This window comes from Aspergillus foveolatus (genome assembly GCF_047715535.1).
Source record: "Aspergillus foveolatus strain CBS 279.81 unplaced genomic scaffold BDW70scaffold_85, whole genome shotgun sequence".
Taxonomy (NCBI): Eukaryota; Fungi; Ascomycota; class Eurotiomycetes; order Eurotiales; family Aspergillaceae; genus Aspergillus; species Aspergillus foveolatus.
This window is the reverse complement of record NW_027396149.1, coordinates 1-12,145: the sequence shown is the minus strand read 5'-3', so window position 1 is coordinate 12,145 and position 12,145 is coordinate 1. Positions and strand designations below refer to the sequence as shown.

At 47.3% G+C, this 12,145-nt stretch overlaps 2 protein-coding genes across 2 annotated transcripts; both read left to right on the top strand.

Moving 5' to 3' along the window:
- Nucleotides 1–1,960: 1,960 nt before the first annotated feature.
- BDW70DRAFT_163924 (putative esterase) lies at nucleotides 1,961–5,068 on the top strand (the record flags this gene model as incomplete). The annotated part of the gene is made up of 6 exons (XM_073741386.1): nucleotides 1,961–2,299; nucleotides 2,404–3,247; nucleotides 3,318–3,545; nucleotides 3,604–3,701; nucleotides 3,754–4,129; nucleotides 4,185–5,068. 6 exons carry the CDS (start codon nucleotides 1,961–1,963, stop codon nucleotides 5,066–5,068), a joined length of 2,769 nt encoding a protein of 922 aa, XP_073591816.1.
- Nucleotides 5,069–8,006: 2,938 nt separating this feature from the next.
- On the top strand, nucleotides 8,007–10,767 carry BDW70DRAFT_119311 (uncharacterized protein). Its single transcript, XM_073734732.1, has 9 exons — nucleotides 8,007–8,238; nucleotides 8,315–8,754; nucleotides 8,813–8,960; nucleotides 9,017–9,341; nucleotides 9,406–9,959; nucleotides 10,026–10,034; nucleotides 10,099–10,147; nucleotides 10,241–10,566; nucleotides 10,647–10,767. Exons 2-8 carry the CDS (start codon nucleotides 8,479–8,481, stop codon nucleotides 10,392–10,394), a joined length of 1,515 nt encoding a protein of 504 aa, XP_073591815.1. The 5' UTR covers nucleotides 8,007–8,238; nucleotides 8,315–8,478; the 3' UTR covers nucleotides 10,395–10,566; nucleotides 10,647–10,767.
- Nucleotides 10,768–12,145: the final 1,378 nt, after the last annotated feature.

The following is a 12,145-nucleotide window of genomic DNA, read 5'->3' as shown; positions in this document are numbered from 1 at the left end:
AATAACTACGGACTCTATAGGAATATTTTCCGCAGGGTTCTGTAGTTTCGACCTGCCTGTCTATTGGAACCATCTGATGACGGGGCGCTCATGAAGGCAGTGCATGTTGTTGGGCTCAATCTCGATTCCAGACTGTGTCTTATTCAGGTCATGTTGGGACCAATTCTCGCCTGCGGGACAACCTGCAGGATACTAAAGTGCCATTGGACAATCCCCCGTCTTTATGCAGGAGGGGCTCAGGTGAATGGATCTTGCGTGCTTCTATTGGTAAAACTACGCAGCACAATCTTTTGTCAAAGCAGTATTGAACCCTGATGTTGGTCATGCACCGCTGGTCTCTCTCCTGCAAAGCCCAGGGGAAAGTGGGTAATACCCCATCTACACAGTAACGTGCTTATGTTGTCGGTGCGACCCTGTATATTCCATATCCGACAAACAGACTTACAAGAACGGCAGAGGTAGCGCTACTTCGAGGTTATATTGTCGGAAGCTGCTAACAATATGCTTACTTTGCTGCTGGTGGTATAATCGCGTCCGGCATTAGATTTCAGTATAGACTACTCAGCCTGGCCCCTGAGGCTCTGCCCGTTCTTGGCTCTCTGTGATTCAGAGTGTCTAATTAGGGAATAGCACGCTAGCGAGAAAAAAGGCGGGGAGACACCCCTCATAGACCCCTGCAAGCTGTGGACGGACCATTACCTCCGTGGACTCCCTACTAGTACGGGCAATCAACATTTCTCTCCATCTGATGTAGAGTTACTACCGAGGCTGAGGCAAAGCAGGGCAAATGGGCTATGCATGTACACCCTGGTATTCATAGTGGCCAGGCCCTGGAGTAATCCCCGCCCCGAGCATTTAGGGTGTCAGATACCTAGATCTGTCCCCTGACCATGCACCAAAGTTGTGGCTTTGTAGCTAGAATAATACAGAGATCCTCGCTGCATGAAGCCCATTCGTCCTCCCAATTGCCATGTCCAGGCTCTTGAGAAACTGCAGGATATCTTTGAATGTCACCTCGCTTAGACAGGCTGGAAGCATCACGGCTACGACGGCAGTGGTAGGTACCGTCAAGGTACCACCACAGTACTGTTGGAACTATGTAGGTATCGCGTTCCAACAAGTATTGCCCATTATGTATCCTCTATTCAATTGTTAGGCTTGGATATACTGGCGATATACCGCAGCAAGTAAGAAGAGGGGTGCAATTCTCTTCTCCAGCCGCCTGATAGCTGCGTACAAGGTTTCTCTGTATATGCACCATCCTGCTCTACCATAACCCTATCTTTGGATAAACAGTCTGAATTCGATCAGAGAAAGCACCAGTATAAGACAAAGTACCACCAGTAGAGCGCTCCATGCTGTGTTCTATCACAAATCTATACAGACACATAGTAGACAAGCTCGCCACAACAAAGAGCCCACCCATATCTGCCTTGCTCCACCTCTAAACCCTGTTGAACTCGCCGTTTTTACGTGGTAGTTGCACTATTAATGGTCTAACCATCTGACCATTTAATGACAATATAAAATACCGACGTTTGGTAATTGTGCTGATGGACTTGGCACCTGGGCGCTAAAGGTGTTTCTTTTTATGCAATACAACGTTGCATCACGAAGAGGAAGTCAGTGACACCTAGATCTTAGAATTCTGACTCGGAGTATATCTAGATTCAGCCTAGCTTCAGCATAGATAGCACACATTCTGTTCTATTAGATGATATTGTATGGTGCTATTGGTGATCCAAGCCACCATGAGTAAATAATGAGACGGGCCAGTGAGGACGAAACAATATCTAATTGTGTTCATGGACGTGTCGTACCTTTTATAGATTTGGGTGGAGAAATGATGAATTCTGGCGGAAGGGTTGAGGAGGAAGAGAAGATAAATAGGGCACGAGGCCGTGGACTCTGACCTTCAACTAGTTCCAAGCCTGCAAATCTAACATTCCCAAGAGCAACAATGGCTCTACTTGGAAGAGTTTGTGGCCTTCTTGCTGTTATTCTAGTCTTGCATATTCAAATCGTATGTGGACTTGTCATGCACGGGAGAGACGCTCCCTCCCTCATGGTCAACGCCACTTCTGTCCCGGACCGGATCCCATTTGCCCCTGTTCGACGTCAATCCGTGGGAGACGTAGAGTTGCGCATTCTCCCTCTGGGAGCTTCGATTACATGGGGCTTGATGTCGGAGACGCACAATGGCTACCGCAAGTATCTTCGAGACCAGCTCCGTTACGATGGCTGGGATGTTAATATGGTTGGGAGCAAACATGATCCGGAGTCAACGATGAAAGACAACGTACGTTCTCCACTTACTTAGATTCAGTGAATACTGCTAGCATGGTCACATATCTTCTGTCTCTTTTGAAGAGGGTTCCTGGCAATAACATGTTACGAACACAGGACGTCGAAGCGCACTCCGGCGATACGATTGACATGGTTCACGCCGCAGTGCGCGGATCACTGGCGTACAAGCCAAACGTTGTTCTGATAAACGCAGGCACAAATGATTGCCGCCTAGGCATTGAAATACCTGAGGCCGGAGCCCGCATGCGCTCCTTGATAGAGACACTGATCCAATCAGAGGACATGGGCCATACATTGATTGTTCTCTCCACCCTGCTCCCTACTGAAAACAACCAGGCCAAGGTAAATGTTCCGAGTGTGAATTCGCAGTACCGGACGCTCGTGACGACCATGCGCGAGGAGGGTGTCTCTATTGTTCTCGCCGAGATGAACAGAGCGGACGGCTGGATTGCCTTTCCCGACGACTTCGCCGACGATACTCATCCCAACGAAGCTGGGTACAAGAAAATGGCATCTATATGGCATGCAGCGATCAAGGATGCTGCGGACAAGAACCTGATCGTTGCGCCGGCGGCGTTTGGAGATTCCGTGGGAAGCGACGGAAAGTGTGAAAAGGAGTATGGAACTGGTGTTTACGCCGGTGGGCTGACGCAACGTGGCAGTGGAGAGGAGGATGGGATCTACTACCACGACAGCGAGGCAATGGGCGAGGTCTTTACTGTGCTTGGCGGAGAAGATGACTACGACACGTTCTTCTTCGCGCGAATCTTTAGTCGTGACCGCGACGATATGCTCAGATGGACCAAGTCCGAGGGTAATGTCATGTACCTCCTCCATCGAAATATTGACGGGAAGAGCACGAAGTTCTACTCTGAGCACATTGTCATGACAGTTGAAGATAACTGTAACCCTGCTGGTGTCAATTTCATCGATATTAATGGTTAGCTTTGCCCTATTCTCCGCTTGCCTCGTCTGCTTCCCTCAACCAGCTAGAGCACTGACATCAATAGCTGATGGTTTGGACGATTTCGTTTGCATTGCGAAGGATGGAACGGCCTACGCTAGCATCAATACCGGTGAAGACCCTCCTAGATTTGTGTACAAAGGGCTATGGAAATCGCGCGAAGGTTATGATCAGGCCAATGTGAGGCTTGGAGACATGGACGGTGATGGTAGGGCCGACTATTGTGTGGTTGCTGGTAACGGGGATATTACCTGTTGGCGGAATGGATGGATTGGTCAGGGGTCTTCTACATGTCTTAGTTGAATGGCTCATCAGGCTAATATGCGCGATAGACAATATGCCGAAGTATTGGCAGCCGCTTGGTAAACGGTTCACCGGTAATGGAATAGGGGATCTTCAAGGCGTTCGGCTGGAGGATATCAATGGCGATGTGAGATATCCTCTCCAACACACCATGTGGTATGTGCTGACAATCCACGCAGAGTCGCGATGACTGGTTGTGGGTAGACGATGTTGGTGCGACAACCACTTATACCAATGCACGAAGCTGCAAAACAGGCGAAGAAGGCGACGGTCTGAACATCGTGTGGAGGCCAGGTTACCACAAACGGTACAGCTCCGGACCGACACACTTTGGCATGAGCGGCTTTGGCAATTCCGGGCTTCGGGGTCGCGTTCACTTCGCTCGAATCTATGGTGTACCACAGGACTTTGGTCTTCTCGGCCGTCAGGACTACGTTTTCATTAACAGGGACAACAATCCAGTGAACGGTGGAGGCGATGGTGACGACGTTGGCCGCTACACATACAGAATATATGCCTGGAAGAATAGTGGAAGCGGAGGAACGAAGATCAAAGGTAAGTTTATTGTATTGAATGCATTTCATTTTACTAAAGGCGATTTCTTTGGTAGCTGACGGGAATCGATACTGCAACATGATGGGCCATGATGACGGTCGTATGGACTACGTCTGGATCCTCTCCAAGGGGGACATGCGGATATACCCCAACAAGGGGCTTCCCTCCTTTTCCAACGATGGCGAGAGCTACTGGGGACCGAACTATGTTATCTTTGACCCTGCGAGTATGTCAATCAACCGGGACCTTGATCGTCGGGACTTGCACCTCGTCGACTGGGATGGGGATGGTGCATGCGACATAATCTGGACAGATCCAGATAATCTGAACAGGCCTCAACTTTTCCGCAATCGTATCAAAGAGACCGGCGATTTCAACTGGGAGTACACTGCGGATCCTGCCCCCACGCTGACCTGCCCGGAACAACGTGGACTAGGGTTCTTTGACCGCCCGGTCCAACTTGCAGATATTACAGGAAATGGCAAAGCCGACTATCTCTGCCTCGAGAAGGACGGACGGACCTGGGGCTGGGTTCATAATGACAATGGGTGGGAGTTGATTGACCAGATCAAATTTTCCGAAGCCAAAGACCGGGCAAATCTACATTGGGCTGATGTCAATGGTGATGGCCTTGCCGACCTAATCTATACCAACAAGTTTAATGGCGATGGGACTGTGTGGTACAATCGTGGCCGCCGTGAGATTGGCGGCTCACAGTTCTGGTGGGAACTTGCGGGCTTGACATACGAAGGTGCAGCTGCAGGATCCTGCACCTACTTTCCAGATCTTGACGGAGACGGGCGCGCGGATATGCATGCAGTCACTCACTCCATGCTCAACACTGCAGAGACCTGGTATAACAAATGTGCGCTTACTGACTCCACCGGGGACGATGGTCCCATGACTGACCCGGGCCTACCATCCGTACCTGAGAGTTAGTCTATCTTGGGTCGTCGAGGAGAGTAAGGACCGATCGCTTTCTAGAGGTTGGGCTTAGGGTGCCCTGAGAAGATGTGACGATACAAAGTGTCTGTGGGCACTTGAGCTGAGCAACGTGATTGGAGGACATTGAAGATGACAATCCATGTTCGATATCAGACCCTATACAAAGGAAAGCCGCTTCCGCGAGCGCAAGCTTCCCTGATGGGTACTTGGCTGACTTGTCACCGCCTGCACAGGGCATGAAGACTTTACAGCATACCACCAGCACTTCAATCACACAGACTACCTGAGAGCTGCTCTTGTGGCAAGACAAAGACCTCAGTATACTTCTTCTTCTGCCCATACACCAGAAAGCGCTGGAAGGATAGATAGAAATGCATGAAAGACAGCCTGTCTAAAACCATAGACCGGCTCCTAAGTACTGCTGCCGGGGCTGAAGAGTTCAGCCATATCGTACAAGACTCGTCATTCTTCAAGGACATACGCCCCAACTGGGCCCGCCGAAGCGCTTGATAGCGCAACAGTCCACACTTCTACTACCTTGATAAAGAGCCCGGCCCCTCCCTCTGTCCCTAGGTAGCCAAAACAGGCTCCCGCCCACAGAAGACCTGGCCAGGGTAGGGCCGGATGCTTCTCCTACTCATTTCCAACATATATTGTCCATAGTTGTTGCTTCAAGCATGTATTTAGTTAGTTTTAGCGGTTTCTGTTTAGGCAGCACGTCCGGATGCCCCTTGGGAGGCTGTGCATCACGTGGGCCAAGTGATCCGCCGAGTGACGTTAAATAAAAGAAAGAAAGAAAATGATCTGACCCCTCTATGTATCGTATACAGAGAGAGATTGAAGAAGAGATCTATTGTCAAGGAGATAGACAATCAATCGTCATATGGCGTCAGATCCTTAGTAGGCTACGTTCGTGTAGTTGATACAGCTTCCTTTTGCCCTTTCCCCTCTGAGCATCCACAACAGAAACGAAAGGATAAATTTTTTTTCCCCAGCCTTGTTGAGAGAACAGAAGATCAGTCGGGGCAGTATCCTGTTATGTCATATTCAACATCAGTATCGTAAGGATATTATAATTCTAAAACGTACCCTTTTTTATAGGAACTTAGATATCTCTTCCTTCTGCCAGCTATCTGATTCTAAGCAGCTAGCAGTCTTCAGGTGCCTTGCTATTGTTAATAAGCCATGGCCTGTATCCCTTCCCTTGCTGTCCATTTTCTTGGAATAAGGATGCTCAAGGATCTGGCAGCATCATTTGCACATAACCTTTGGTACACCATCCATACTATGTGCGACCTGATTAAAGTGCTTCCAAATATCAAGAGATGGTTTGAGTCCCAGCTTATCTTGCTTTTTATTCCGTAGTCAGTTTGTAGCCACCACTTAACATACTTGTTATGAGACATCTTGTTGTAAAGAACATAATTTTTTCTTTGATCAGGCCCAACGCGCTCAAGTATAGACGGAATAGTAAGGGGAACGGCTGATCGGAGGAAGGAATCATCAAGGGCGTCGAAGGTATGCTGGGTTTTAGATGGGGTTTCGAGGGGATGTGTATGAGTGAGGCATATCAGATTATTAATTTTCCCATCATGTAAAGATGATTGTAGGTTGGATTGCTGGCTCTGGGACATAGTTCAGCTTCAACTAGCATATAGATTATAAAAACTATCAAGTTAATAAATAGATATAGAGGGGTTACCTATAAGAGCTGGACTTTACTTGTAACCCTGGAACTTCTGACAAGGATTTAAGATGATTGCAATACCATAGATAATGCCATGAGACCCATAAGTATCAGCATATTATTTCCGGAGGTTCGAATGTGCTTCCTGTGGAGACCACGATAAATTTGATTCTTCCATAACCTTCGCTTCTGTTCAATCTTGGTCATGTGTTCTTCGACGTGTTGAATAGACTATCATAAACATCATAGAATTCTCATCAAATCTGATATTATAGAGGAGTCTGATTACTTTAAAGGCTGCAGCTTGATAATGTGTAGAGGTAATACATATATACCTAAGATGTAACAGGCGTGTATTCTTTATTATCCACAAGATCATGCTACGCCATCGATCTTTTTTAATCATTCTGCCTATCGCCGTGTTATTTTAGATATCTAACCCTGCGGGTTGTACCCAACCCGCACCGAGTGCATCCCTAGTGACGATGAGGAGGTAGATGTTATGGGACGTATTTAGATGAATCTTCCTATCTAATCGTGCCGTATGTACAAGAAGGGATCGTGAGAAGAAGAGAAAGCGGGACAGGACAGATCAGAATTGGAGCTGGATGGGGAGCCACGTGCCACAGCCGCGTACGCTACGCGGTGCGTGTTATGGGAGCATCCCATAACAGTAGAGGAAGTATCTACTGATCAGATTGAAATGGAGAACGAGCCACAGCTACCAAACACCACTGCTCAGCCACGGGTATCTGGAAGGAAGCGTAAAAGCAGAGCAGATGATAATTTCGAGCAATATCAGATCAAATATCATGAATTGGTGATATATTCTTTATTTTTGTAGAAAGTATGTAGACAAAATACTAAACATTACGCCTAAAATGTATTATTTATGCAGTAACAGGACAGCACCCTGTTTAGCCTGTTTGTTTAATTCTGGGGACCCAATGGGTAACCCATTGGGATTTGGGTTTAGGTTCATAACCCAGCGTCGGGTCGGGAGAGTCTGGCCCAGAACCGACTCTGGATTGGGTTGTGTTGGGTTGGGTCCGGGTTCTATTGGTTTGTGGCGAAGCCTAACCACAATGTTAAGCTTTAATAATGGTATTACGGTGCGCAAATTGACCGATGCGGAAGTACATTGGCAGTTTGGTCCAAATGTCTTTCGACTAGATCTCATGATCGGACACTGCATATAAAACTTCAGATTATATCATGGTTATATCATTGATGTATGCTGGATGGTTTAATTCTTTGTCTGCTCTGCTCTGCTCTACCGTTTATATATTTATACTTCGACATTCAACCTAGTCACCGATCGGATGGATATCTAGACGCCCACAAAAGATATCGGTGAGCATTGACTTCAATCAAGAACTTTAAGCGCCTCTGGGCCTCACTCGGATGATTTTCTTAAGTTCTAGTTATGGATTCGAGCGGCGATAAACCCAGCTCTGTAAAGGATACTTTCGACAAGGTGCGGACTGCACCTCCCGTCCAGCAACGGGTTGACCTCTTTCGCAGGCTGATAAAAGATCTGGCCGAGGATCCAGTCGCGAACCCGAACATCCCAAATTCCCTTTTTGAAAAGAACTGGGCAGAAGATGGCGAAGTGATAGATGAAAATTTTATTCGGCAGATCATTCAGAGCCTTAAAGCGACTCGTGAAGATCTATGGACGCACATTCTCGAAACATGTACTCCCAACCAGAGTAAAATGCTCGAGGCCTTCGCTGCAAACTCCAGGGTGCACGAAATTGCTCACCTTTTTGACTTCGGCTTCACCAGAGCAACCCGAGAGGGTCTCCAGGATATGGAGAACGCAAAACAGGTTCAACTTCCTCTCCCCCAAGATATTGAAGGTGGACGAGAACCGTGGCAACAGATGTTTAAGAACAAGCTGGAGAAACTATGCCACCTACGCACTGAGATGTCACCAGAGACAGTTAATATAGGCCTCTTTGAGGATCCCCAGCAGTCAAACCCAGTTCTGGTATTCCGCACCCCCTTCCTCCATATGTCCAGATCTCATGTTGCTAACAACTCGACAGACGTATGAGGGTGCAGTGTTCGCCAACTGGGGACGGACCGTCGAGAACCAGCCGGTCTATACATGCGTGCCGAAGACAAATTACGGAGTACAGCAAATCGTTCTATATGCTACAAATAACAACCTGGGAGTTCGCGTGTCCGGCTATCGTATGTATTGTCTCTTGGCAAGCTTTACGTGATGACTAAAAGTAATACTCTTCTAGGCCATTCTTGGTCACCAGTTTTTGCTCGTGACAAGGGTTGTATGCTTATATCTACTTTGAGTCTACACCAGGCAGCACAACTGCCTAACGTGGAATCCCTTGATCCTCTCTCTCCCATTCTTTTTGGGGACAAGCCTACGGTGCTCAATTCAATCACGGAACTAGGCCCTTTGAAAGAAAATCCGACTAAGTCACTCGTCCGGGTGGGCTGCGCGACAACCAATGAGCAGTTTCGTTACTGGTGTGTAAAGGCAAAGCGCGTAACGTTACCCCTTAATGTGATTATGGTAGAGATTACGTTTGGTGGTAGCAATGGTCCCATCTGGTATGTTGGATAATGATCTTATTTCCTAAAGACGGAAGCAAGCCACACGCTAATATTGACCTAGCCATGGAGCCGGTATTAGACATAAGACGCTGAGTGACCTTGTCTATGCCATCGAGTATGTGGATGTGCATGGCAAGCTGCAGATCATCACCCGTGCCGATGATGACTTTCTCTCTGCAGCCAGTGGCTGCTTTGGGCTGCTTGGGGTCGTCACCCATATCACCCTTGTAGTTGACAAGATGACATACGCGGCCATGGCACCTCAGAAGCAGGCAGTGATCGATGCCATACCGCCTCCAGACAGTCTTCGGTCGCGCGTCCCTCCGCCACTCAACCAGCCTCGTACGCCCGAGCAGATCCGACGTGCCCAAGAAGATTTCGAGAAGAAGGCTGCCAAAGAGTACTACGCAGAATGGTTCTGGTTCCCGTACTCTGACCAAATTTGGATTAATACATGGTCTACTACTACAGATCCTACAGGTGTGCAGGACTATCCGGATAATGAAGAAATTGCAGTGCAATGGCTTCAGGCTGTTGCTATAGAGGCTCTACAATACCTCGCCAAAGATACAAATACTGCAGAAATACTGCCATTGTTAAGGACTACTGCAGTTTGTAAGTGCAAACTTCCAACCCGGCACCCGTATACTCGAGAGGTCTTCCTAATCCTATGAAATACAGCTAGACTAGGTATGGCTTCCCTGCCTGCCGGCAAAGAAATCAAAACTTGGCTCCCTGATGCGCTTCACTTCAGAAGAGCAATTCAAAACACGCGTGTCCGGGATTTGGAGCTTGAGATACCCGTAAGATGATCAAATTATTTTTTCTCTTATTCTTTTTCTAGCATCCATCGGCTAGTACCCTGGTCAGACATTCGCTGAATATACATGTTGCAGCTCCCTCATCAATCTGATAACCTCGATAAACCAGACTTTGTCATTGTCCAACACGCCTGGTGGGAAGCAATCATCAAGGCGTATGAACATATTGACAAGTGCCCAATGCGCTTACCTCTCGAGTTGCGAATCATGGGTGACAGTAATGTGTTGATGGCACCTTAGCGCGGCAATCGTCTCGGAACAGCCTCAATCGAAGTCTTGACACTTGAATCAGTAACCCAGTATTGGGATGCATTTGCGCAAGAGGTCCTCGACAAATGGATGGAGCTGAGAGAATGGAAGGGGCAGCAGCTCAACATCCGGCCCCATTGGGCTAAAGAATGGTGGGCTACCGTCCTCTCACTGTCGCACCATAATAAGGCCTCATCCCAGGAATATTTATCTAATGGTATCTCTTATACAGGCAACAATTCAAAGTGAATGACAAGCCCTTCAGCGAGTATCTCAAGAAGGAGTGCTATGGCGACTTAATCCCCAAATTCAACAATGTGCTTACACAGATTGGTCAGACGCAAGGCTGGCAAAGACAGGATCTGAAGAGAGTGTTCTCAAATGGTTTGTTTGATGATATTTTCTTTGAAGATATTAATGTTTAAGGTATGCTATAAGCTGCTATTTATTGTTTAATTTCATCTACGTCGTGGTCTGTAATTCTGAGCAAAGATTAAAGCTTCAAGCTCGAAGCGGCGAGTTACTGATTGAACATAGTTGAGGTTATTTATTTGTTCATTGGAAAGACATGAAGATAGCCTACGAACCACCCATACTGCTTCTACTGGTAGTCCCCCTTAAAAGGTCAATCTCTAGAAGAAACCGCTATGATATGGGAGGTCCAAATTCAAGAGTGGAAATCCGATGCTGCACGAACATCCGCACGTTCATAGCATAGTAGGATGTCTTGCTGTCCATCCTTGGGTTGGTCTTTCTTCCTGGGGAGAAAGAATTGCTAGCAATGATGGGCTGTGTAGAACATCATGAAATCCTCTATATAACCAAAGACGGGAGATGAATTGACAAGGGGTCGATACTTTAACACTATAGAAGTTGGTCGGGTTAAGGGTCATCATCTAATCTAGTATTAAAAAAAAAATTCTTGATCTCACTATCTGGGTCTCCACTGCTAATAAGGAAAGTTCTAATGTAAAGTGATCTTGCGTGGTGACGCCGAGACAAAAGAATGGATGAATGCATCTTACGTCTCCGGATCAATTGAGACTCTGGTACACTCGACGTCAAGACTAGACGTTGACATCTCCCATGGGGATAGTAAAAGTTTAGCCCCACTCCCACCGTCCCACGGATTATTGTCTCTTAGTCCGCCCATGGGAGTCCCGCCAAGCTCATATTTTGTATAATTTTCCTATTTTATTGATGTTATGGGTTCCTCATACGAGGTACCCTTTTGTAGACCTCGTAATGGTCCGATTCAGGTTTCATAGGATGGGACCTCGAACCTGAACCTGAGGTTCCAGGTTCCAAGAGTCAAAACCTGGATCGGTACGCGGTCCCATCAGGTTCGACTCGGGTTCGTGTCAGAAGTGACTGAACGACGTCAGCCAATCAACCAGCTGCGCCGCAGCCAGCATGTGACAATATTGGAAGAATGACGGCCTGGAGCTATCATACTGGCAATATGAGGCTAAAGGCCCGAAGGGGACTAGGGTCATATCTACAATATGAAGGGCATACTGGAAGTATGATCGGGACATAATAGGAGTATGATGCCGGCATATTGGGGATATGATGGAGCAAGGTATTTAAGGACGCTCATTTACCATGTAATTAGTTTTGTACTTCGTGTCTTATTTTCGGAACCACCAAGATAGCCAACATTGTCAACGTTATCAAGTTCATTGCATTTCACTTTACCTTCCTTGTCTGATCTCAGAATATCCTTAGGAC